Source organism: Hemicordylus capensis, chromosome 11 (assembly GCF_027244095.1).
Source record: "Hemicordylus capensis ecotype Gifberg chromosome 11, rHemCap1.1.pri, whole genome shotgun sequence".
Taxonomy (NCBI): domain Eukaryota; kingdom Metazoa; phylum Chordata; class Lepidosauria; order Squamata; family Cordylidae; genus Hemicordylus; species Hemicordylus capensis.
The window spans coordinates 9,306,751-9,333,235 of record NC_069667.1 but is presented as its reverse complement, the minus strand read 5'-3'; the positions used below and the strand labels follow the sequence as shown (position 1 = coordinate 9,333,235).

General features: G+C 49.7%; 1 protein-coding gene and 1 non-coding gene across 5 annotated transcripts in view; one reads left to right on the top strand and one right to left on the bottom strand.

Moving 5' to 3' along the window:
- LOC128335746 (55 kDa erythrocyte membrane protein-like) overlaps positions 1–13,281 on the top strand; it is a 52,686-nt gene extending 39,405 nt beyond the window's left edge. For 3 of the 4 annotated variants that reach the window (XM_053274475.1, XM_053274474.1, XM_053274472.1), the window contains 7 exons: positions 2,088–2,284; positions 3,816–3,922; positions 5,196–5,276; positions 7,012–7,134; positions 8,502–8,704; positions 9,960–10,034; positions 11,840–13,281. In XM_053274475.1, the coding sequence (XP_053130450.1) occupies positions 2,088–2,284; positions 3,816–3,922; positions 5,196–5,276; positions 7,012–7,134; positions 8,502–8,704; positions 9,960–10,034; positions 11,840–12,022 (969 nt within the window). In that variant the 3' untranslated portion in view covers positions 12,023–13,281. The remainder of the gene's footprint in view (positions 1–2,087; positions 2,285–3,815; positions 3,923–5,195; positions 5,277–7,011; positions 7,135–8,501; positions 8,705–9,959; positions 10,035–11,839) is intronic. The other variant, XM_053274473.1, reaches the window with a different exon arrangement.
- A 6,400-nt stretch (positions 13,282–19,681) lies between these two features.
- Positions 19,682–19,928, bottom strand: LOC128335761 (small nucleolar RNA SNORD17). Its single transcript, XR_008311716.1, has one exon. It is a non-coding gene; the product is annotated as a small nucleolar RNA SNORD17 (small nucleolar RNA).
- Positions 19,929–26,485: the final 6,557 nt, after the last annotated feature.

The following is a 26,485-nucleotide window of genomic DNA, read 5'->3' as shown; positions in this document are numbered from 1 at the left end:
CTAACTGCTGAAATGTTGAAATAGGTTTCCCACACCTTTTCAAGCCCACACAAGACTGGTTTCCTCTAGACCCCTGGGGAGGTATTTTCCTAGTAGTGAGATGCAGTGATGAGATAGACTTCCCTTTTTTTCTTCTTGTTCAGGAGCCTAGCTAGAAGAACAGGTTGGCAGCTCTAAATCTACATAAGGTGGACAATACAAAGATGGGAAAGAAAAGGTCAAAATGCCTGATGGTTAGTGTAAGGGGAGGGGAGATGCCACTGTGGGCAGGAAGTGTGGCCCAGGTCTTCTCACATTGCCCAGATAGTGTGGGAAGAGCCCATATTACAGTAGTCCCCATGCCACAAAGGTAACACAAGAAGGTGGGGATCTTGCAGGAGAGGGGAAGGCTAGACCTCCAGGAATAGGAGATGATCAGCTGTGGCAGGGGTTGGCCCTCTGGTACCTTTGGACCCCCCAGATCCTCTTACGGATTTTCATACACTCCAGAAAAATGGAAAGGAGAAAACACCTGGGACAGTTAATTTTCAAGAACTTTGTTCTATGTTGCCAGGAAGCAAATTAAACTCAGCACAAGCACAGATTTTTCACAGGCCACAGGGACCTCCAGGGCATTCATGGACCCCAAGTTAAGAACCCCTGACCTATTGTATGGCTGACAGTGCAACTAAGACTGTGTGTGGATTGTAACTTTTCAAAATCAAGGGTCCAGAGCAGTTGTAATGGTGCTGGTCTCTCAACCATGGCTAAGAAATCGGGTTCACATGCACACTCGTTACTCCTCACTCTCCCCTTTCCCTTGCCTTTCTTTCCCAACATTAACCATGGTTTCATGCAGCACATGTGGTGCTGCAAACCATATTTTCCTCAACCAGGGATTCAAACCATGGTTAGAAATTGGTTTGCATCGGCACATGTGTAATACAAAGGTGCGGTGGGACAGTTATTAAGCTAAGCAGGAAAGAGAGAAGGAAAATGGCTTCAGAGTGGGAAGGGAAAGGGAGTGTGTGGCCCATTCCCATTCTCTTAGCCATGATTAAGAGCCTGCAGCATTTGCATTTTCACTGGGTTTTGAAGGCAGTAAGAGCAGGCTGCCTTTACTTGTCAGACTGAACCTAATTTGTTTGATTTCTCATTCTTTGTGTTCAAAGTTGTAGAATGTGTTTTTATTACAGGTTTGGCTCTAACGGGGATGTCCCTGAAAGCCCTGAGACGAGGTAGCCAGCTGTGCTGTATTGCTTGTCCTTCCAAAGAGGAATGCTGTATGCCCCCCACCCAGCACGACTCATGTGCATTTTAAAGAACAGAACTAGTAGCACAGGAATTCTCAAACTTGGGTCCCCAGATGTCGTTGGGCTACAGCTGCCAACATGCCAGCTGCAGTGGCCTTTGGCTGATGGTCCAACCTCATCTGACCCAAGTTTGAGCACCTCTGTGCTAGCAGAAGATTAGCTTCCTTTTGGGATTCTGCAAGCAGGATCTTCCCTGAAAAACCCATGTGGATGTCGAAACATAGAGAGCTGCCTTGCACCAAATCGGTCCATTTAGCTCAGCATTGTCTGACTGCCAGCAGCTCTCCAAGGTTTCGGGAGGAGTTTTTCCTTGCCCTACCTGGAGATGCGGCCAGGAATTGAACCTGGGACCTTCTGCGTACAAGGCAGATACTTTACTATGGATCTCCGATTCCATTTGCCATGTGTGCTTTTGCCAGTGTGCTATAGCGAATAGACTTGGAACTGGAAGATGTGGATTCATCACCGGCTCAGCCATGATTCATGAAGCTCACTGGCTGGCCATTTGCCAGTCCTTGTGTAAAACTCTCATAGGATGGTTGTGAGAATAACATGGTAATGACTTCATGAGCTCCTTGGAGGAAGGACCAATGTGATAAATGATGTTCATTTATGTTGGAATATGCTTTTCTTTGAGGGCACAGAGAGAAGAAAACGAGAAGCAAAATTAAGGGGATATCCTCTACATTTTCCGTCCCTCAGGCATCCAATTTAAACCACTTGCCCATCTGAGCAATGTTGCCACCTGCAATTCGGAGCTGGTGATCCAGATGACCTTTGACCTGTCTCTTGCAGATGTTTGTACGAGCCCAATTTGACTATGACCCCAAGAAGGACAGTCTCATCCCCTGCAAGGAAGCTGGGCTGAAGTTCCAAACAGGAGATGTCATTGAAATCATCAACAAAGATGACAGCAACTGGTGGCAAGGCCGGGTGGAAAGCTCTGCAAGCGGATCAGCAGGCCTCATCCCCTCCCTGGAGCTGCAAGAATGGTATGTCCCACTTGGGTGGTGACTTCTTGGGGGCTTTTTTGCCAACACTTATTCCCTTTTGAAGTTCTCACTGGAAGCTCCACCCAAGGAGATGAGTTTTTATAACACGATCTCCTTGCACACAGGTGTCTTGGGTCTTGATCTGAAATACATGTTTCCTTCTCTTTATTTCTCTTTATTTTTCTATAGAAAAATAGGAAGCTGCCTTATGTTGAGTCAGACCATTGGTCCATTTAGTTCAGTATTGACTGCACTGTCTAGCAGCAGTTCTCTAAGGTTTCAGGCAGGAGTCTTTCCCAGTCTTCCCTGGAGATGCTGCCAGGGCTTGAACCTGGGGTCTTCTGCATGCAAAGCAGATGCTCTACCACTGAGCTATGGCCCCTTCTTGCCCTATACTGGGGTTAATCTCACAATCTTCTTTAGGGTAGGAGGAGTGGCCAGGCTGAGTTCAGGAGCCGTGCATCTGCCTGGTTGGTCATTGTGAGAATTCTACAAGCAAGGGAGGAGGAGGGGGGAATGAGTACAGGAGTGGGAGGTGCAGAGATTGCTTCCCCTCCACCCTCACTCTATTTCTGGGTACAAGTTGTAGGCTCGCCACTGCCACCCATCTCGCAAACACTAATTCGACCCCTCCCCTTTGCTGGTAGAATTCTCACAATGGCCAATTGGAAGTGTTCATGGCTCCCAAATTAGGGTTGGCCTCTCCCACCCTAACGCCAATCATAAGAACAGCCCTGCCGAGAGAACAGTTGTTCCGGCTAGCTCTGTATTGTCTACACGGACTGGTAGCAGGTCCCCAAGTTTCAGGCAGGAATCTGTACCTATCTTCCTAGCTGGTACAGTGCTGCCCAGGATTGAACCGGGGACATTTTGCATGCAAAGCAGGCCATTGGAGTCTCTCTCAGCCCTATCTGGAGATGCCAGGGAGGGAACTTGGAACTTACTAAGAAGGTTTCTGTCGGCAATGCTTTTCCAACCCTGGACTTTCAGGCATCCCTCAAAAACTGGAGATTGGCCCCAAAGAGCCAAGATGCCCAATCCGATCAATACAAACTGTTAGACCAGCAAGTAAAAAGGGGATGCAGAGAAAACAATTCATAATGCATATGTAACCTGAATGCAGGCTTAACTTGCACTTTTCTGTCTCTGTCCATTGGTCTTCAAAACTCTTCTCTTACAAAATGCATGCTTACAGTTCCAACTTAACAGGATCCGCTGGCTACTCTCTCACTCAAAGCCATCTCACTCTGAGCTGCCAATTCTTGCTCTCTCCGTTCTCAGGCCCTGTTCCTGGATGACATGGTTCCCCTTGGTTCAGCGCTGGCCATGGGATGTGGATTGCTTTGGACTTTATAGCATCTTTATGTTCATTCTGTCGTATGCTGGTCAAAGACTGAAATAAAGAGATTGATTGATTGATTGATTGATTGATTGATTGATTGATTGATTGCTTTGGAAGGGCTGGGACTGATTGGACCTTCTCTGTTGCATCCCCACCCCCACCCCCACCCCCACCTCCTGCTTCTTCCAGGCGTGTTGCAAGCATGACCCAGAACAACCCCAGCCAAGCCCAGAGCTGCAGCCCTTTCGCGAAGAAGAAGAAATGCAAAGACAAGTACTTGGCGAAGCACAGCTCCAGTGAGCATCTTTTTCCTTCCCTCTTGTCCCATATCCTCCTCTCTTCCTTCCTTGTAGCAAGGGGGCTTTTGACTCTGGGTCAACATAAGGCCAATTCAAGAGCAGTGTTCCCCATGCCAGGGATTCCCAGGCATTGACTACAATTGCCATAATCCCCAGCCAAAAGCCAGTGCAGCTGGAGATGATGGGAGTTGAAGTCAATCACCTCTGGGAATTCCTGTTGCAGGGAACACTGTTCAGGTGTCCCAAGGCTGCTTCTCTATATGTGTGTGTGTTCTCTGCAGCTCCTACACCCCTTGGGAGTGTGCTTTCACACTTCCGGTGTTGTGACACCGCAGTCCCTACGCTGACAGAAGGGTGCCATTCATATTTCCAATGCCTTATTTCAAATTTAATCACTGCGATATAGTGCTATGACGTTGTGTATCTGGCGTAAAGAAGTTGCTGTTTTGTCAGGTTGTTAGTTTTTGCCAGACTGCTCCCCCTGCTGTTTATGTTATGAATGTTATTTGCCTGAACTGAAGCATTTTGCTGCTGTTGAGCGGCTAGCCCGGGAAACGCCCTGGAGATGGATTTTGAGGCTGAGGATAATGGCCAAGTCAGTCGTCGGAGTGAAATGCTGACGAGTTCTTTTAGCACCAGCTCCTTCCATATACCCCACGGCACTGAGTTTTCCACTGGGAGGGCCAGATGGTCCTCCTCAGGGGCAGCAGGGATGTTGGATTTGGCCCATGGACTGCCTGTTGTGGGATGCTGAAGCCCAATTTGTGTGCCCAGACGGCGGAATGGAGGCTGCATCATTCGTGAGAATCCACTTTCCATGTGGTTCTAGTGATCTTGTATGATATATTTATGTATGAATTTATTTCCTCTGTATACAGTCCCATAATATTTTTGCATCTTCATTTTTGACAACTTTTTCAATGTTATGGTCCCACCAATTTTTGGCTACAGGTAGGTTGTATTTTTTGCAGATGTTCCAGTGTATCATCCCTGCTACCTTGTCATGCCTTTGTTTGTAGTCAGTCTGTGTGATCTTTTTACAACAGATGATGATGATGATGATGATGATGGTTCTTTGATGCTTCTTTTTTAGATTGTGAGCCCTTTGGGGGACAGGAAACCATCTTCTCATTATTATTCTGTGTAAATTGTATTGAGAACTTTGGTTGGAAAACAGTATATAAATATTCATTGTGGGGCTGGTCGGAGGTGTGGTGTACCTTGCTTTTCTCTGGTGCTCAGTTAAGGGCTTTTCTCTCTCTCATTTTAGTTTTTGATCAGCTGGACGTGGTGTCTTATGAGGAAGTGGTGAGGCTGCCGGCCTTCAAGCGGAAGACTCTGGTGCTTATAGGTAGGTCACCTCTCCTTCCTAGGACTTGGGCCAGGTTCTCGCTGAGGTGGGAACCAGCAGCTGAGCTGGTCTGCTTCAGACAGCACTGAAAACCAAATGCGGGGAAGAAAGCTAGGATGTGACATCTTCTCTTTGGCACCAAGCTTTTCTATGTGTATGAATTTTTGTTCTGCTTTGTGTTTGGTGTGGAAGATCATTGAACCCCGAAGGAGCATTGAAGCCACTCATGCAGTCTCAACTGGCATAGCTCAGCTGCTGGTTTATCACTTCAGTGAGAACAATGCCTAAATCTGCCAGGGCACACAGATGTCTGCTGCTCCTATAAAGGGCATCCTATGTGTGATGTTGGACGGAGGATTTAGCAGGTGGCTGCAGACCTGGACCTGACCTGCAGGTGATGAGGCCATCGTTCTGTGGCAGATCATCTGAGACACTTCCAGAAGTAAATAGACTTAGCAGCCCAAGGCACTTCCAGAAATAAGCACATGAACAGCTTTCAACATATGGAAACTCCCACTCCAAAGACTCGACTTCCAGACGCAAAAAAGAAACCGTTGTAAAATAAGTCAAACGGTCCACACACTAAACTAAAGCTAAAACTAAACTAAAAACACACTATTAAAAAGACCCAAGGCCTGATTCAGTATAAGGCAGCTGCCTATGTTCTATATTCATTGGGGTGAATAGCCAGTCTTGCAACAGTGAGTGTGTATTGTCCTTTTTGCTAAGCAAGGTTTGTCCTGGTATATCTTTGGATGGGTGAGCATGTGAGCACTGTCTGCTGAAAGATATCCCCCTTAGGGATTGGGGCCATAGCTCAGTGGAAGAGCATCTGCTTTGCATGCAGAAGGGCCCAGGTTCAATCCCTGGCTGTATCTCCAGGTAGGGCTGGCAGACTCCTCCTGCCTGAAACCTTGGAGACCCATTGCCAGTCAGTCAGTGTAGACATTATTGAGCTAGGGGTCGGACTCGGTATAAAGCAGCTTCCCATATTACACATTGCTGAATGGTAGAATCCTAAAGACCTGTACCACTGCATATAGGGGGATGCTATGTTTTAATGCTCCCGCATGGGAAAAGATCCCTGAAACTAAACAGCTAGGACAGCAGGAAGAGAGATTCTAGCCCAATCTGCTCCAAATTGCTTTTCTACTTGCAAGATTTTTTTTAAACACGAAGGAGAATTAAAGTGATGATGATTCCCCCTGCTGCTGCACACCCTGCAGCCCGATATGGTACAGGCCATTTGCCTATCTCTGGCCTCTTATCACTTCCTCTTGCATAGACCAAGCCTTATTCAACTTGGGTCTTCTTTCCAGGATTGAACTTAATGGGTGCCATGGTCAAACTATCCAGCCCCTTCCCATCCTAAAAGGGCTCTGAATTGGTAATTGCAGTTATTCATTGTGGGACAGTATTTGGTGGGGGGACGGTGGCAGGTTTAGACGACACCACCACCCCCGGACTGCAAAGCCACACTGTACTGGCGGAGAAGGGAAAGTTACACTCATGGTTGTGTGTATCCTGCTCTTTCTTGTCTTTTTAAAAAAAGACTGATTTGCAGCTGCTAAAGAAATAGTAGCTCTGTTTCTGGGACACAGGATGGGTCATAACATGGGATCTGGGCCTAATTTAAGGCAATTCTCGCAGCGGCTGATGTCACGTGTCTCCTGCCGCAGAGGTGGAGAATGCTGCCATGCTTTGATACGATGCATCCTTTCTCCAACATAAACAGAGAGAGAGGAGGAAATGCATCCCGAGCCTGACTTCCTCCAACATATGTCAGACACCGGCCGAAGCCACATTAAGAACACCTTGCTCAGCAAGAACCCCGAGAAGTTTGGATATCCTGTTCCTTGTAAGTTGTCCAGACGACAGAGTATCTCTGAGGTTCCAAATCTTCATCCTACTGCAGCTCTTCAGGACTTTAAGCCTGACTTTCTCCAACTGATCAGATTCCCTGGTAGCTTGTAAATGCACCCTGCAATTCTCTTTTGGTAGCTTGGGGAATCTAAGCCTGCCCTTGAATCAGGGGGGTTGGTAACATAGTTAGCTTACATTTCCAACCCTTTGCCTTTAGGTCAAACTGGAAAGCAGGGCTGTGTCGACAGACTTAATTCTTGTCATCCTCTGAGTTAAGCATGGATGCTACAACTTTCATACACTATGGATTCAATACATTTGGAGAAAAGAAAATCCTATTTTAATATTTTTGCCATCTTTCCAAACATAAACACTGTTGGATTTAGTGGGGTGTATAACATCAGATCTGGCAGTTAATTTCAAGGCATAACTTCCTTTTAATATTAATTCTTAGAAAAGGTTTTTTTTCAAGGCTTACAAAATTAGACATACAAAATGAAAGAAGGGTTGGGTTTTCCCCCAATTGGCAAGTTCATATCTGAATTTCAAAATTATGCCAAATGTTAAATTTTGAACTTCTGTATTGACTGTAGCTTTCTCCTTGGAATCTGTATAAAATGTGCTGTCAAGTCGATTTCGACTCCTGGCGCCCACAGAGCCCTGTGATTTTCTTTTGGTAGAATACAGGAGGGGTTTACCATTGCCTCCTCCCATGCAGTATGAGATGATGCCTTTCAGCATCTTCCTACATTGCTGCTGCCCGATATAGTAGCAGCTGGGATTCGAACCGGCAACCTTCTGCTTAAGCATTTCCCTGCTGCGCCACTTAAGGTGACATGGAATCTGCATAGGAATGTATAATCTCTGACACTTTGGTAAAAGTGTCAGCCAACATAGTATAGCAGTTAAAGTGCAGGATTTAAACTAGATAGGCCCCATCTCAAATCCCTGTACTCTGGATGACCTTGGATCAAGCACTCTTTTCTTCACCAATTTAATCTTTTTAGCAGGGTTTCCCACCCATGGGTGCCCAGAAGTTGTTGGACTACAACTCCCATCATCCCCAGCAGCCACCATGGCAGGGTATGATGTGAGTTGTAGTCTAACATTTAGAGAGCCATGGTTGAGAACCCCTGCCTTATTGGGGACCATGTATGAATCCTGAGTTGTGTGATTTTTTAAAAAAGTAGTAGTTTATGGAAATAAATGTTGAGGCCTCCTGCATGGCTATTCTGTTCTTCATTCACCTTGTCACTTTCCCATACTTCCTAACGATCCTGGGTTATAATGTGTGGATTAGGCTGCTGCCTCCTTGCAGAAGCCCAGCTAATGTAACAACTTGGTCCCCTTCTCCTCTTCCAGACACCACCCGGCCCCAGAAGAAGAGTGAGGTGGATGGGAAGGACTACCATTTTGTCTCCACAGAGGAGATGATGAGAGGCATCGCTGCCAACGAGTTCCTAGAGTTTGGGAGTTACCAGGGTAACATGTTTGGCACTAAATTCGAGACCGTGCACAAGATTCACCAGCAGGACAAAATTGCCATCCTGGACATTGAGCCACAGGTAGGTAGGAAGGTGCATGCAGCTCATGTGTTCTGGTCACTGGTACCCTCTCAGGAGATGCTTGCTCGTGGCGATTTTTTTCTTCCTTTTTGGCAAGGTCTACTCTCCCAGAGATGGAAAATTGGCCATAGTATTGTTACATTTCACATTCTTTGTGTTAGCACCCTTTCTTCATCCCTATCCTCAAGCAACTAAGGTTAAAGATTAAAATCATAGCTAATTTTGCAGAGGGTCAGGGTTAGGCTAACAATGAACAAATGGCTGTATTCTTGCTGGAGGAATCTTTGGAGAACATGGCTGCCAATTTTTCATTTGCTTTCCTCTGACAATGTTGATAAAACTGTTTTTGTGCATGAAAAACCTTTTAAAAGCTTTGAAAACACCATTCTGTCAGGGCAATAAAAGCACAATAACACACTGAAAGCTGACAGCATTGCAATCCTATGTCCCATTTTCCATCTCTAGGGGTGTTGCCCCTGTCAAAAAATCATTATGAGCTTCAGCTGGTACCAACCACACCAGCTGGCCCATGTATGATCTCCATGATTTGGAACAAAACCCAGAATGTTATGACCCTTTGGGTATCTTCACACCTGTATCCAAATGCATAGTATGTGAGGAGGAGAGCAGGAGAGTGCTTGGCACCTAGAGGTGGTGGAGATAGAAGCCAAAAACATGCCAAGGGTGCAATGGGTGAAGGGGACAGATGAATGAGATGAGCTCACATCCTGCTTTCTCTATACCCAAACCCCAGATCCAGGGGAAAGAGCTGGAGGGGCAGCTTGGGAAGTTGCCCTAAACAACTAACTTCTGCAGAATCTTCCAGCTGGGCTGGATCAAATCCCATTGATCTGGGGATACTGACTTCCCTTCGTGAGAGCCCATCCCACTCTTCCTCTCAGACCTGTCCGCAACATTTACTTAAAAGTGGCTTGAAACTGGTTTCACAGCCACAGCTTGTCCCAAAGAACAGGAATGGCCACCTCATTTTAGAGCATACGTGGCCCTCGAGCTGTTGTTAAACTACAACTCCCATCATCCCTCACTATTGGCTACTGTGGCTGGGGATTATGGGGGCCACATTTGCCCAGCCCTCTTTTAGGAGGGTTCAACAAAAAGAAACACATTCTTCTGTTTCATGGGCAGAGTGGAAGGAAAGTGCAGAGTGAAAGTCCATTCTTGCTCCAGACCTGAAGCATCCTGTCAGATGTACATGCAGCTGCCTTCATATGGATATTTCTTCCCTTTTTGCCAGACGCTGAAGATAATCCACACAGCTGAGTTTTCCCCTTTCATTGTGTTCATTGCTCCCGCAGAGAAGGCTGACCAGGTAGGAAATACTTCCCTGTTAGTGGCGTGGTTTACAAATTCTCTCGATTGGATTTTCCATTAAGGACCTCTTCTGAGGAGAGCTAGTCTTGTCCCCTTTTGGGGGGGCCTGCCTTTTTTGTATTTAGATGAGACACAACATGTGGGCACTGTAAAATATTCCCCTCAGGGAATGGGGCCATAGCCTAGTGGAGGAGTATCTGCTTGCATGCAGAATGTCCCAGGTTCAATCCTTGGCAGCATCTCCGGCTAGGGCTGAGAGAGACTCCTGCTTGGAATCTTGGAGAGCCACTACCAGTCAGTGTAGACAATACTGAGCGAGATGGACCAATGGCCTGGCTCTGTACATTCCCAAGACCTCCTTAGCATTGCTAAGGAGTCTGGGTCATGTTGCAAGGCATACCTTCCACAGACCCCTGCCCAGAAGCACCCTGCATGAACTGAGCACGTGCTATTATTTATTTGTTATTTTTTACATTTTATATCCCGCTCTTCCTTCAAGGAGCCCAGAGCGGTGTACTACATAAGTTTCTTCTCACAACAACCCTGTGAAGTATGTTAGGCTGAGAGAGAAGTGACTGGCCCAGAGCCACCCAGCAAGTATCATGGCTGAATGGGGATTTGAACTCGGGTCTCCACGGTCCTAGTCCAGCACTCTAACCACTACACCACACTGGCTCTATACGGTCTACAGTACACCATACCCAACAAACCTCTGTAGCTGCTAATCTGCATAGCAGAAAACTGAGCATTGGTCACTTACCGTGAAGGCTTCTTCTGGTTGCTGCAGTCAAGGCATCTCATTGGGTTATCCTCATCACGTGCTCCTGGGCAGGACTATGTAACATACTAATAGAAAGCCTTTAGAGCCCAACGGGGATGACCCCGCCCCAGTTCTTATAGGCTGAGTTAACCAGAGAAGGTGCATCTAAACCAGGGATTCTCAACGTTGGGTCCCCAGATGTGATTGGTTAGGGATTATGGGAGTTGAAGTCCAATCACATCTGGGGACCCAACGTTGAGAATCCCTGATCTAAACCATACCACCACGTAACACAACAAAGGAGCAAGACAGGAGTCGGGACCCAACGACCATGCCTATCCTAATAAGCAATTGAAGAAGCCTTCACGGTAAGTGACCAATGCTCCGTTCTCGGTTGCTGCAATCTTAATCTTTCCAGTGATGAATACACCCTAAGGTTCCAGATTACCACTGCATGGTAAACCAATGCTGAAGCTGGCTGCTAGCATGACTTAAAAAATAATTTCAGGAGAGCATTTGCGTCTCCAGTGATAGCAGACAGCAAGTGTGCTCTGCTCTTTTCGATTCTAGGGAGACATTACAGGACCAGGGGAATTGTTTAAAAAAAAATAAAAATGTAGGAAACTGCCCTCTATTGAGTCAGACTTCTATTGAGTCCATCTGGCTCAGCGTGGTTTAAACTGTGGCCGCTGTGCTCCAGGGTTGTGGAGTTGTTTTCGAACCCTACATGGGGATGCTAAGGATCGGACCTGTGCTTTTCCGCTGAGTGACGGCCCCAGATTATACAAAGGCAGCCATCCTGACTTTGATTACTTTGGCAGTTTTTAAAAAGGCATGTGTAGGCAGCCTTTTAATTCTTGTAAACTACCTTGTGATCAGTTTTATGAAAGGCAGTTTAGAAATTGAACCTGCCTGTTTGATTGGCATTTGGGTAGTACATGACCAGTCCCTGCAAAGGGCTCACGCTTTGGGCAAGCAATTGAGAGTGCTTTTTGGTCAGTCCTCTCCTTTGACTAAGTCGACCGACTTTCTCTCCTCTGCAGTCAGAAGCTTTACAGCAGCTCCGGAAAGACTCTGCAGCAATCCAGAGCAGATATGCCCACTACTCTGACTTGTTGCTGGTGAACAATGGTGTGGATGAGACCCTCGAGCAACTCCAGGAGGCTTTTGAGCATGCGTGCAGCAGCAGCTCTGCCCAGTGGGTCCCGATTTCCTGGGTGTACTGAGCTGGCCTGGTGAGGGTGGTAGTAGCCCCCAGCCCATCTCCCCAAAACAGCATGTCAAGGGCAAGACCATTTCCCTGCCCTATGCTTTGTTCTGTGCACAATCCCTTTCTCCCTTCCCCAGGACAGACACTGCTCTGTTGCTGCCGGGGTGAGAGACCCATTCTTCCCACTGCAAAGTCTGAGGGCATCTGTTTGTGGCTTGCATTTATTGCCAGGTAGCCCACATCCCTCCAGATTTGGGGGCAGTGAGAAGGCAAGCAAGGAGGATGGCCACTCCTAATCCCCCAAACCATAAAGATATCTCCAGAAGTGAGCACCTTCTGGTGTGCAAAGCCATAAGCTGTGAATATTATGAAGAATAGGACTGTTCTGAAATGGAACTGTTTATCATGTTCAGGTTTATTTGATTTACAGACAAAGGGAAAGTTTGGGGAAGCTTTTCCCATTGCTTGTAAAGCAGTCTCTTTGCTCTTCCAGACACAGTACAAAGTGTGTTTTTTGTATCTCTGTTCTAAGTTAAGCCAACAAAGTATCACCCTCTATTGCAAGGCTGCACAACTGTGGCCCTCCTGCTGTTTTTGGACTACAACTCCCCTCATCCCTCAGGCCCAGGCCAGTGTTCTATGTAACGGCATCCCAGACATTGACTGCAACTCCCAGCATCCCCAGCCAAAGGCCATTGCAGCTGGGGTTGAAGTCCAACATGGGCAGGAGGACTAAAGTTGTGCAGCCCTGCTCTACTTCAAGTTACCTAAATAGCAGAGTTTGTGCTAGGAGGTGCCTGGTTCCTTTGATAGTGGCAAGAATTTCAAGTTTTGGCTCCAAGATAGAAGAGGCGACAACTGTGAAGGTCATGCTCTTAGGAGCCAGAACAGAAGCAATCAAGTTTGACCCCAGGGCAGACAATGCAGGGATGAAGTGACCCATAATTGGGATCTCAGAGCTTGAGCCTTCAGTCTGTGCATGCTGTATCCTGTAGAGAGAGGTTCCTGGCATATTCTTACAAGCTAGAGTGGCTTTTTGTTAGATGCAAGGAGACTGCCGCATCTTTGCCTTTACCAAAAATCCACACATGGGGTGGTATCCTTTCCTCCATCTGCAAACTGTCCACTTCTCCCACAAGGTAGCTCTGTGTAACTGTCAGAGGGTGGAGGGAGAGTGTTATTTTTGTGGATGCCAAAAAGCAGCAGTGCAAAAGGGACCCACCATCGAGTCCATTACAGGGAAAACAAGCAGCAATAAAGTCTGTTGAAATAGTGTGTGGGGTTTTTGTTGTTGCTGTTCTTGAGTCATCTGGGTGAGGTGGTAAATAAATACAATAAAAGCAAGCAGCTGCAAGGGAACATATAAGGGGTTTTGCCACTTTTGAAGCAGGGTTCAAGTTAATGAGGCCATTCACACAACCAGAAACTGTGTTCTACTGGGGATGGGAGCTGCATGTGCTCCCAGTTTTCAGTTGTGTGGAAGCAAGGTAGAAGGAAAGCCTGGGTAGCTTTTCCTCTTATCTTGCTTCCACACAACCAGCGTTTTTGATTGACTCAACTTGGACCCTTCAGCTGTTTTTGGACTACACTCATCTGTGGCCAATAGGTACGTTGGGAGTTGTTGTCCAATGTCTGCAGAAGGGCTGGACTTGTGTAGCCCTATTTCAGAACCAAGTCTCAACCTGGAAGCCACAGAATACACCTGCCCAGCTCCACCATCCCCACTTCACCTCACATCTACCCACCCCACCCCTGATGCATTTCATTGTCTCCTCAACCTTAGCTCATGTCCAGGCCAGGCTGTGGCACATAAGAAGAGGAACACCGAGTGCCATCAGATCACTTGGTGACCTTAAGCATGTGTTCCACCATGGAGCTGAGGCCAACGCATACACTGAGCAACCACTCATCAAATGATGTGTTATGTGAATAAGGATTCTATGGTGCACAGGGGTTCCCAACTCTGGGTCTCCAGATCTGGACTACCACTCATCTGCAGTGGGCTTTGGCTGGGCATGATGGATGCTATTGTCCAACATTAGCTGGATGTTAGGACTGAAGCCATGGCTTCTTAGGTTTGTTCCCAAAAATGCGTGGTTGGAACAATCAAAGAAAGCAACATAAATACAAGCTCCACTTCTTACCATGAAAGATGCAAACTGGCCCTATCTCTTCCTGCAGCTTCACAAGCAATCCAAGAAAAGTGGAATTATAAAGTTGATAATCTTTTAATATATAAAAAAGTGAGAACAGACCCTCCTGTCAAAACCAACTTTGGTACTCTACCTAGCAATGGAGAGGGAGACAACACAATTGGGGATTTCACTACATTGCCCTGGTCCAAGACAGCTGCACAGCAATGTGCAAAAGGCCCCCAACATGCCCACATGGGCACCAAAGAGGAGTACAGACTCACCACCTTGTCCTCAACTCAGCCAGGCAAAAGAGCTGGAGGAGGGGCCTCAAGTGTCCTTTTAATTCTGTTTTGAGAATTTGGTTGATGGGCCAACTTTGCTCATGCACAAGCTTCCTTTTCAACTGGCTCAAACCAGGTTAGAAAGATGCGGATGGACAACTGCAACAAGTAAAGGTATCTGGGACCAAATGCAGAACAGATTAGGGAAATGAGACCTTCGTAGCTCCAGAACTGCATATGAGCTTTAACATAATATTTGTCTAAAAACAAAAGCCAAAAAGGGTACCCTGAGAGGGAAGTGTCTGAACTTAATCCATTAGGGAGTTACAACAAAGCAAGCAACAGTTTTTTTGTTTGTGGTTGCTAAATGAAACTTCTGACCATCCCATTCAAGATCAAAGAGCCCGCTGCCCCCATCACCAGGCAATTCGCTTCAACTGCTCAGACATACAAGCAGAGGGAAACACAGAGCAAGAAGGGCAACTTAACAGTGCTACGTTCAAGAGCATCACCTCCCCCTGAAGTCTCACAAGCTTACAGCAACTCCTTGTGTGGAACCGTCAGATTGCCGAATAATTCTGCTGCCTCAGTTCCCCCAGCTGCCCTTAGAACAGGACTAAGGGGGCTTCCCACACAGCCAAAAGGTACACTTCATTTGCACAGCCATGGGACCCTGTCTCTGCATGATGAGCCAGTCTCTGTTTTTGCTGAGGCCTCCCCCCCCGTCACAAAACAGGTCCAAGGCTGCCTCCTCTCGATGGACTCAGCAGATTACTCTGAACTTTCTTCCATTTCTTTTTGCTTCTTCTTCTTCTTCTTCTTCTTCTTTGCACTTGTGTCACTGGCCTGAGGGAGAAATGGGCATTCAGGATTAACACCATCCTCACTGGCTGCCCTTCAAAAAACAACTCTATTCCAAACTAGCCCTCTCTCAGGAATGCCAGCACTAGTACATTCAGAACTGGCTTACAGTTACTGCGTCCAAAGGATTTGCTGTGAATTAAAATAGTGTACAATTAAACGCAAGTCTTTGGACCTAGCCAATAGGGACCCATCCCCATAGTAGATCAATCCCTCTTGGGTCCAGCTGAATCAGGACCGAGTCACACAGCCATTGATGACTGTATCAATGAGCCATGGCTCATATGTGAGAGTGTTCTACCACAGGCAAGCTTTTATGAACAATTTAAAATCCTCAGATCTTAAAGCTTTTCATTTTCATTTATATAAAACTCCTTTAAACTGAATTAGACACTGGATCAATTTAGTCAGTATTAGCTCTTCCAGGGCAGTGTTCCTTCTAACAGGAATTGCCAGGTGGTGTTGACTACAATTCCCATAATCCCCAAGCAAAAGCCATTACAGGTGGGGATTCTGGGAGTTGTAGTCAACAACATCTGGGAACACTGTTCCAGGGCTGCACAACTCTGGCCCTCCACCTGTAACTACAACTCCCATAATCCCTGGATTATGGACTACAACTTTCATAATCCCTGGGCAGTGGCAGAAACTAGGGATTATGGGAGTCATAGGTCAATACCTGCAGGAAGGCCGATTTAGTGCAGCCCTGATCTACCCTGACTGGAAGCAGCTCTTCAGGGTTTCAGGCATGCAAACCTGTGTTCTACTATGGAGCGAAGGCCAATGCACACACTGAGCAACTGCTCATCAAGTGCTGATGAAAATATGTGAAGACAAGGGTTTAGGGGTCCCCGACCTTGCGTCCCCAGATGCTGGACTACAACTCCAATCATCCTCAGCCACAACAGCTGACGGGATGATGGAAGTTGTGGTCCAACATTATCTGGGGACCCAAGGTTGGCAAGCCCTGGGCTAGCAGATTCCTTCTGCTACCCAAACACTCTGGCAACAAATTGTATGAGGAAGAGACATACCATTTCTGTCAGCTCGCCGCTGCTCTCGGCAGACTCCATCTTCTTCTTTTTCTTGATCTCTGTCTGCAGCTCTGGAGAGGCTGGGGGAGAAGAGGCTGCTGCTCCCTGTTCCCCATCACTCTCCGCCTCTCTCTTCCTCTGAGAGAGAGAACCATGTGTCAGGCAAGCTCTTCTTAGGGCAAGATATTTTACAGGCAGGTTATCTGAAGGGAGGGGGGTGGCACTGTTTCACTACGCTCCTCCCTGCTCCACCTTCACTAGTGCTGTGCAACTTGAGATGCACCCTGCTAAAAGGATTTGGCCTTTGCATAGCATAGATATACAAGTCCCCCAAATGGGACTTGTTGGCTCTCCCCACACAGGATCAAGACACAAGAGCAATCCACACAATCAGCATTAGGGCAGGAGAAGCCCCCTACTCTAATTCAGGAGCTTGTGCGCTCCTGTTTTAAGATTACGCGTTAGAGTAGGTTGGGACCTCAGGCCACAATCTACGTCCCAGCTGGGTAGGAAGATTTTTCTTCCTGCCTCGTTCTGAAGCTGGGGATGGAATTTGGGTAGGGCATGCCTGGTAGCACAACCCAGCAGGGGCTTTGCTCCCAGTCTCTGGCCTTGTCTTTGTCTGACACCTGACCTTAGAAGGGGAACATGCATGGCTCCCGAATTAGGGTAGGAGGTTTCCCCTATCCTAATGTTGATCGTGTGAACTGCCCTGCAGTATGAAAGACAATAAAAGAAGTCACCCACACCATGCTGTAGAAATATCTACTGCACTTACCCAAATCGAAGACGCTAAATTTAAGATGACCACCTTAAAACATACAGGCTATACCAGTGTATATCCAAAAGGAAGACGACTGAATTTAAGACAACTGCCTGATTTGTAACATCAAAGAACTTGGAAAAAAAACTGAAGTCTTCAAGTAAATGCAGTATAAATTGCTGCAAATCATGCAGTACAAGATGTTAAAAGCTCACACTAGTTCAAAAGGGGTACCACCTTAAGTGGCGCAGCAGGGAAATGCTTGACTAACAAGCAGAAAGTTGCTGATTTGAATCTCTGCTGGTACCATATTGGGCAGCAGCAATATAGAAAGATGCTGAAAAGCATAATCTCATACTGCATAGGAGGAGGGAATGGTAAACCCCTCCTGTATTCTGCCAAAGAAAACCACAGGGCTCTGTGGGCACCAGGAGTCAAAAATCAACTTGACGGCACACTTTACCTTTAGTTCAAAAGCACTGATTTACAAACCAGTCCCTCTCCTCCATTTACCATTCGCCCTCCAACCTCACAGCAGGACTCCAAGTTGACCCTCCCCAGAACCCTATGGAGAAATAAACAAAATGCTAGCTTTGAAGCAAACCAACCTTTAGCACCCCCTCTGGCTCCACTTCGGCAGCTGCTGCTTCTTTCTTGACAGCAGTCCTAGAAGGAAATAAATTTGGTTTGCATCTTTCAAGCTAAGCTCTTATGCACAGGTACAGGTGGTCCTCGTTATCCGTGGAGCTTCAGTTCTGGTCTATAGCCATGGATAACAAGTTAAGTCAATGGGAATGAATCGTTGGCACTTACCTGAATGGTCATTCTCCTCAGAAGCATGGATTGCATCCGAAACTATTATGGGTTGTGGGGACCTCCTGCTCCGAGACAGGGCCAATCAGAGAGCTCTTCCTCTCTTCCAGGAGGGAGGGGCAATCCCCTCATCCCTGAGACAGAAAAGGAAATGCCCAAGAGGCCAACAGCTGAACAGTAACAAGTAAGGGCCTAACCTGGACAGAAAAAATATATAAGAGCATTCTGTGCTAACTCCACACCCTTCGGGGGAGACGCCACCACCCCTGAAGAGGAAGAACCTCCCCACATATATACAGGTAACAGGAAGAACTGGATGAAAAGGCAGGGAGCAACCAGACGAACAAGTGGCCGGGTCGGATGCCATCCATACTTCTGAGGAGAATGACCATTCAGGTAAGTGCTAACGATTCATTCTCCCTCAGAAGAGGATTGAATCCGAAACGGTTATGGGACGTACCATGGCCGCTCTCAAATTGGGCGGGATACTGGGAGTCTGGTCCTAAACTGGAACCGCCCGCTGCAAAACTCGCCGCGCAAAAGAGGCATTCGCGGAGGCCCACTCTATCTTATAATAATGCTTAATAAAGGTTGAGATAGTAGCCCAAGTGGCTGCTCTGCAGATATCGGCCAGAGGAGCCAAGGCAGAAAAGGCAGCGGTAGCAGCCGCACTCCCTGTGGAATGGGCAGTAATCCCCTCAGGTACTGGCACCCCCCCCCCCCGTCGTGTATGCCAAGTGAATGTACAATCTCTAAATGAAACAAAGAAAGAGTCAGAGACCCTAATAGACTTGGTGTGCCGGAGATAAACACGAACCGCTCTGCGCACGGCCTGGGTATGCCATTCTTTCTCCTTTGTAGTGGAAGGACTGGGACAAAAGGAGGGAAGCATTAATTCCTGGGTTCTATGAAACAAAGAATTTACCTTATGAACAAAAGTGGGGTCAGTACAGAGAAGAACATAATCCGGAAAGACTAAGCACGGCTCCTTCCTTACCAATAAAGCGCCATGGTCGGAGATCCGGTGGGCAGAGGCAATGGCTACGAAAAACAAAACCTCCAGGGTGAGGAGCCGCAATGAAACCGTTCTTATGGGCTCAAAGGGGTGTTTTGTGAGCACCCTGAGAACCAGACCTAAATCCCACGTGGGAAAGCGAGGGACTGGTGGAGGCCTGAGTGCAGAGGCCCCTTTTAGGAACCTCTGCATGTGCGGATGCCCGGCCAAGGACGGGACCCCTGAAAGCTGAAGAGCAGATGAGATAGCAAACATCTGGCGTTGAAGAGTATTTGGCCGAAGGCCCTTATCCAGACCCGCTTGTAAGAATCCCACTAAGAGGAGAGCAAGCATATGGATCTCCTACTCCTGAGCTGTCCATGTGCAAGCCACTTCAGTAAGGCTTACTCCAGGGATTCTGAAATTCAGGTCTCCAGATGATGTTGAACTACAATTCCCAGCACTCCTTGCCAGAATGTCAGGGGGAAATGGGAGCTGTAGTCCAACTGCTGGGGAGCCAAGTGTGTGAGCTCCTGGCTTACGCCGTCCCTTTACTACTGTGCCCCATTCCCCCTCTAGAAAGCAGGAGGAATTTTTGTTTCTTCTTTTGAGCAACTGTTACAATTATATACTGCCCACCAGACAGTTCACACTAAAGCACACCTGTGCACAGAGTGTGTGCAAGACAATGAGACAATCTGGCAAAGGGCAAGCTGTACGGGGTGCTTAATACCATCTACTTCTATTCAGGCACTCTGTACTTTTTGCCAGAGAAAGGCGCTTCCGGGTGGCATGTGATCAGAAAGTTTCATTCTTCTTGGCGGAGTCAGAGTCCCTCGGGAAGGGACCCTGGCCTGCTCACTCTGCCCAGGCCCAGCCAGAAGCCAGCCAAACAGCCCCCTCGCCCTCAGCAGAACACTGCAAGGCCAGAGGCTGTCTGGAGACCACACAGCATCAGGACCCTAGAACAGGAATCCAGATGTGGCAGGAAGGGCAGAGCAGCAACACTCCGAGAATGGATAAACTTCATCATCATTTCACATGTAGCCCTGAGCAAGCGCAGGTTAGGGGAGATGCCGAAGAAATCTCTAAGGACAGATGATTCACACAAGGCGATTCCAGAGTCCCAGATCCCGATCCCAGTCGCAGGGGAGTGGGCATGCTATCATCTCTGGCCTGTGGGTTCCCCAGAGGCATGATGGACTGCTGTAGGAATGCTAGACTAGATGGGCCTTGGGCCCAAACCAACATAGCTGCTCTTCTGCTCAGATACTAGTCTTGGGAACCAACCAAAAGGAGGGCCACCATTTCTCAACTGTCTATAGCCAAAGGGTGTAGAGACAAGCTTTATGCTAGCAAGCATGAACCCTTTGCTAGGCAGGGTTTGCCTTGGATAGGCGACAACATGTGAGCACTGTCTGCTGCATGATATTCCCTTCAGGGGATGGGCCATAGCTCAGTGGTAGAGCATCTGCCTTGCATGCAGCAGGTCCCATGTTCAGTCCCTGGCAGCATCTCCAGATAGGAGCTGGGAAAGACTCCTGCCTGACTCCTTGGAGAGCCACTGCCAGTCAGTATATACAACATGGTCTGACTCTACATAAGGCAGCTTCCAATACTCCTGTGTAACTATATAGCTCTTCCTATAAAGCACTGCACATTATTATTATTATTTTACATTTATATCCCACTCCTCCTCCAAAGAGCCCAGAGCGGTGTACTACATACTTGAGTTTCTCTTTCACAACAACCCTGTGAAGTAGGTTAGGCTGAGAGAGAGGTGACTGGCCCAGAGTCACCCAGCTAGTTTCATGGCTGAATGGAGATTTGAACTCAGGTCTCCCCGGTCCTAGTCCAGCACTCTAACCACTACACCAAGGGAATGAATTCCTTTTGACCAACAGAAGTGTTGGGTAGTATCAGCCATTCTAACAGAAACTGGAGCATTGGTACTCACCGTGAAGGCTTCTTCTGGCTGCCGTTGTAGAGGACAACTCCCTGGGTTATCATCCCATGCTCGCTCCAGGGCAGGACGTATGCTAATTCTAAAGCTATAAAAGTAGCCGGATGGTAACCCCACCCAGTTCTTGTAGTCAGCCAAGCTTCGAACGGAAGGCAACCTCAATAACACACATATATGAGTAGAAAAAGAGCTAGTAAACGGAAACAGGTAAACCAACAGGTAAACAAACAGGTAAAAAACAACAACAGGTAAACCAACAGGTAGAAAAAACAGCAGGAAGATAGAGCCCCATCCCCCCAGGAGTCTGGGACCGCATAGGGAGGGTCGAGTTGTCCTCTACAACGGCAGCCAGAAGAAGCCTTCACGGTGAGTACCAATGCTCCATTCTCGGCTGCCGTGTGAGGACAACTCCCTGGGGACATACCAAAGCCAGGTGACCCAGGGTGGGGGTCCCAGGCTACTGAGGGGGAAGGACATGTTGCAGAACCCTTCTGCCAAAGGCAGCCTGAGCGGAGTGCATAGTGTCCATCTTGTAGTGCCTGGTGAAGGTGGACGGGGACGCCCACGTGGCCGCTCTGCAGATCTCCTCCCACGGGGCATTGGTGGAAAACGCTGCTGAAGTGGAGGCCGCTCTAGTTGAATGCGCCGTGATTCGCGTGGGTGGAGGCAAGTGCTGGGTCTCGTATGCCAAGGAGATGCAGGCCCTGATCCAACGACCGATGACAGCTGAGGAGACCTTTTGGCCCATGGAGGCCGGTAGGAAGGAGACGAATAACGAGTCCGTCGTCCTGAAGGAGGCAGTTCTTTTAAGGTAGGTCTTTAAGCAGCGGCGAACATCCAACTTATGCCACTCCTTCTCCCTGGGGTGGACGGGCTTGGGACAGAAAGAGGGCAGGACCAGGTTTTGAGACCTGTGGAACATGGAGGCGACCTTAGGGAGAACTGAAGGGTCCGGGATTAAGGTTACTGAATCGGCAGAGAATATACAGAACCTGGGGTTGGAGGACAGTGAGGCTAATTCTGAGATCCTCCTGGCCGAGGTGACGGCCACCAGAAAGGCCAACTTCAGAGAGAGAAGGCGTAAAGAAATGGACCTAATCGGTTCAAATGGAGGCTTGTGAAGGACCCGCAGGACTTTGTGGAGGTCCCACGTGGGGAACCTATGTACTACAGGAGGGGATGTTAGCGATGCTCCACGCAGGAAACGCTTCAGGTGGGCATGGGACAAGAGAGGCTTGCCCTTGAATGGTAGCAGGAGAGGAGCCAAGGCCGAAGCGTGCCGCTTGATGGTATTGGCCTTAAGGCCCTCGTCAAGGCCGTCCTGTAGGAATTGTAGCAGCTCGGGTAGGGAACATGCCCTCGGAGTCAGGTGTCTGTTTCTGCACCATCTGAGGAAAACTCTCCAGGTGCACTGGTAAATGCGGTGAGTGGAAGAGCGTCTGGAGGCCATCAGTGTGTCGAGAACGCTCTGGGAGTAACCGAAGCCCCCTAGCAGCTCCCGTTCAAGAGCCAGGCGGCAAGCTGGAACCAGGCGGGATCTGGATGGAGTACTGGGCCCTGCGAGAGCAGGTCTGCGGAGATGGGAAGCAGAACTGGAGGCCCGGTTGCGAGGTTCAGGATCTCTGGGAACCACGGCCTGCGGGGCCAATGAGGGGCCACCAGAATCACCCTGGCCCCCAGGAGCCGAATGCGCCTGAGAAGTCTGGCCAGAAGCGGAAGTGGTGGGAAGGCGTAGAGGAGGGTCCTTGGCCAGGGAGCTGTCATGGCATCTGTCTGTTCCGCCTGTGGGCACTGGAACCGGCTGAAGAACCGCGGAAGTTGGGCGTTGCTGGGAGAGGCAAACAGGTCGACTTGAGGGGTTCCCAGTCTTCTGGACAGGAATGAGAAGGCTCTGCGGCTCAGGGTCCATTCGGCTGGGTGGATGTCCTGCCGGCTCAGCCAGTCCGCTTGTACGTTCAGTTCTCCCTTCAGGTGGACTGCTGATAGGGAGGACAGGTGAGATTCGGCCCAGCGGAGGAGCAGAACTGCTTCCTGATGAAGGGAGCGAGACCTGGTGCCGCCTTGCCGGTTGATGTGTGCTTTTGCTGTCACATTGTCGGTCTGGACCAGGACATCCTTGCCCCTCAGTGCAGGTAGGAAGGCTTGAAGGGCCAGGCGAATCGCACGGAGCTCCAACCAGTTCATGCTGTGGCCCGACTCCTCGGGGGACCATCTGCCCTGGGCCGACTGAGAAAGGCAGTGAGCTCCCCATCCCCGAAGGCTCGCATCCGTGGTGATGAGAATTCGAGGGAGATCCAGAAAGGGCTTGCCGGCCCCTAGGTTTCTCTTGCAGAGCCACCAGCGGAGCGAGGAGCGCACTTCTGGAGACAGTTGAACCCTCCTGGACGACCTGGAGGAAATGTCCTCCTGGAAGGGGAGGAGAAACCATTGGAGGCAACGGAGATGCAACCTTGCCCAGGGGACAGAGTCGATGGAGGAAACCAGTAGACCCAATAACTGAGCCAGCTGAAGGACGCGAGGCCTGCTGGTCGCCAGGGTCTTTGATGTCATGGACCAAATCTTGAGTCTGCGTTCCTCTGGAAGAAAGAATCGGTCCCTTTGGGTGTCCAGGACTACTCCTAAGTGCTGGAGACGGAATGTAGGCGACAGGTGGCTCTTGGCGTAGTTGACCTGGAAGCCGTGGGACGTCAGGGCCTCTAGGGTGATCTGGACGTCCCGTTCTGCATGGTTTCGCGACATCACGATCAAATCGTCCAAGTAAGCCGAGAGGCGGACCTTTTGCAGGCGGATGTAGGCTACTAGAGGAGCCAGCACCTTTGTGAATGTCCTTGGGGCCGAGGAGAGCCCGAATGGGAGGGCACGATACTGATAATGTGCTCCCCTGTAACAGAATCTGAGGAGATGACGGGATAAAGGGTGAACAGGAACGTGTAGATAGGCCTCTGTCAGATCCACTGATGCCATCAGGTCCCCGTGTTGTAGGCTCTCCGCGATGGAGCGGAGAGTCTCCATACGGAACCTGCGCTTGCGTACCCATCGGTTTAAGGATTTTAGATCGAGGACCGCCCTGTAGGAGCCGTCCCGCTTGGGCACGGTGAATAAGATTGAATAAAGCCCTTGACGGTGCTCTTGAGGGGGAACTGGCTCTATGGCTGCGATGGCTAACAGGTGGTCTATGGCCTGTTGAAGGATTCTGTGTCTTGTGGAAGAACGAGAAGTTGGGGTGGGCCGAAACCTGTGTAATGGGGGGCCTGACAACTCTATTAAGTACCCCTCTAAAATTGTTTTCAGGACCCATTTGTCTGTGGTGGACGCCTCCCAGGCATGGTAAAAGTGGGAGAGGCGACCTCCTATCTTTAAAGAGTCACTGTGCTTGACGTGGTTTAAACTGCTGGCCTGGCTGGGCTCTCGAATTGGACTTGGCGGGGAAGTTACCCTTTGGCCAATTGGGGCGCCTAAATCTGTTGTCTCGCTCGTGGGGGCGAAAGGAGGGGCGAAAGGAACGAAATTGGTGCTGCTGAGGCTGACCCCTACGAAAGGGGCGCCGCTCGTCCCTCCTGGCTGTGCTGGGAAGGGTCAGCTTTCTATCCTTGGATTCAATGAGGATGTCCTTAAGGGCTTCATCCCCAAAGAGCTTAGTGGCTGAGAAGGGGACTGCCGCTAAGTTGGCTTTTGATGCTGCATCAACCTGCCAGTGGCGGAGCCAGAGGGTTCGCCTAGCGATCACATTAGTAGCTGTAGCTCGGGCCCCGAAACGTACTGCATCCAGGGTGGTGTCAGCAATGTAGGCTTGTGCCTTCTGGAGCTTTAGGGCAATCTGGCGGGACCTGGCTGGATCTGGGGGAGGCGACTGAAGCAACTCATCGGTCCAGAGCAGTGCTGCCCGAGAAATGATGGAGGCGGCTATGGAGGCTCTGATAGAAAGAGAGATACAATCGTTATTTCTCCTTAACTGTACTTCGATTCTCTTTTCGGCGGGATCCTTCAGCGTTGACTCTCCATCTCGTGGGAGGACCGCACGAGAGGTGAGGGCTGAGACGTGAGCATCTACTGGAGGCGTTTGGAGTTGTGCAGCTGCTGAGGGGATGAACGCGTAGTGCTTATTAGCTAAGGAAGAGACCTTCTTCTGGACCGCTGGTGCTTGCCACTCCTGCTGGAGAACCTCTGAGAAGGTATTTGGCAAGGGAAACAGGAGCTCTGGTGAAGAATGTGTAGGTAATACCAGAGATTCCTTGGAGGGAGCAGCCCCAGGATGCAAACCCTCAATATCGAGACCCAGGGTGCGCATGGCCTTAACAAACAATGTGGAGAAATCGTCAGATGGAAAAAGGCGCTTAAATTGAGGGGTGGATTCCTCCATCCCTGCCTGTCCATCAGACCACTCCCCTTCTTCCCTGGAATCGTCCCCCAAGTCTGCCAGATCAGGGCAAACCCCCTCTGTAAGGGCAGTATCAGCTTGGCCCACGGGGGAACGAGGCAGGGCAGGGACCCTCCCTAGGTGGGTAGGGGACTCTGGGCCCGTGTCTTCTGAGGAGTGGGCTGGGGCAGGGCGTGTGGCAGTGGGGCTGGGCTCCCTACGCCTCTTCTGCAGCCCCTTGCGGCCCTTCCGCCTCTTTCTGTGGGATTTCCCATGTGGGGTGGAGTCAGAATCGGAAGAGGAGGGGGAGGAGGGGGAGGGCGATCGCCTCCCTCGCTTACGGCCCCTCTTTCCCGCCTTGCGCTGATGCAGGGCTTGCGAGAGCAGATCACTGATCCAGGTTTTCCAGCTCTCCGGCATCTCTGGCCCTGGGGCTGCAGAGGAGGGGGAGGGGGAGGGGCCGCTCCCTGGTCTCCTGCCGGGGCCTGCGCTATTGGTACCAGCAGGGGGGGGCTATTCGATGGGGAAGCCTGAATAGGGGCCATGGAGAGGGGCTGCCTGCTCTCGGGAGCTCCCGTTCCGCCAGGGGACTGCCGCTCACACTCACCCTCCTCGGTCTGTGCGATGCCCTCCTCCTCCTCTCCCGAGGAGCTGGTGGCCTCCGAGGAACGGGCCGCTGTGAGCAGTTCCAACACTTGGGCTCTCCTGCGCCGCCGCTGGGCCCTCGCCTGCTCTGCCTCCTCGAGGGACGAGCCAAGATGGCGCCCTTCGCTCTGTGCGCCCGCCCGCGCACCGGCAGCAGCATGTCGGTCTTTCCTTGAGGCGCCCGCCCCCGCAGAGGGGGGCGGTGCTGCCGAAGTGCCCTCGCCCGGGGGGGACGCGGTGGTCCTGGGCATGGCTGCAGCGTGTCTAGCGGCGGCCGCGCTCGCAGCGGAGCGGTCCGCCTTTGCTGCTTGGGTCTTTTGCCTCTCCGCCCGTGATCGGAGTCCCTGCAGGCACGGCTGCGGCTGCTCCATGGCAGAAGGGGGGAGAGGAAGGGGGAAGGTCTGGACAGCAAGCGGGGAGCGGAGGACTGAGTAAATAGGCTGAGCAAACGAGCGGGAGTGGGGTGGAGATTGAGGCTCGGCAGGGAACCCTTTTTGAAGAAATGCCTTTTTTTTTTTTTTTTAAAGATGAGGGAGAGGGAAGGAGGGCAGCCGAGGAGCCAAGGAGAAGGGAGAGGCGTAAGCAGAGGAAGGAGCAAGTTAAAAGGAGACTTATCTGAGGAACGAAGCAAGG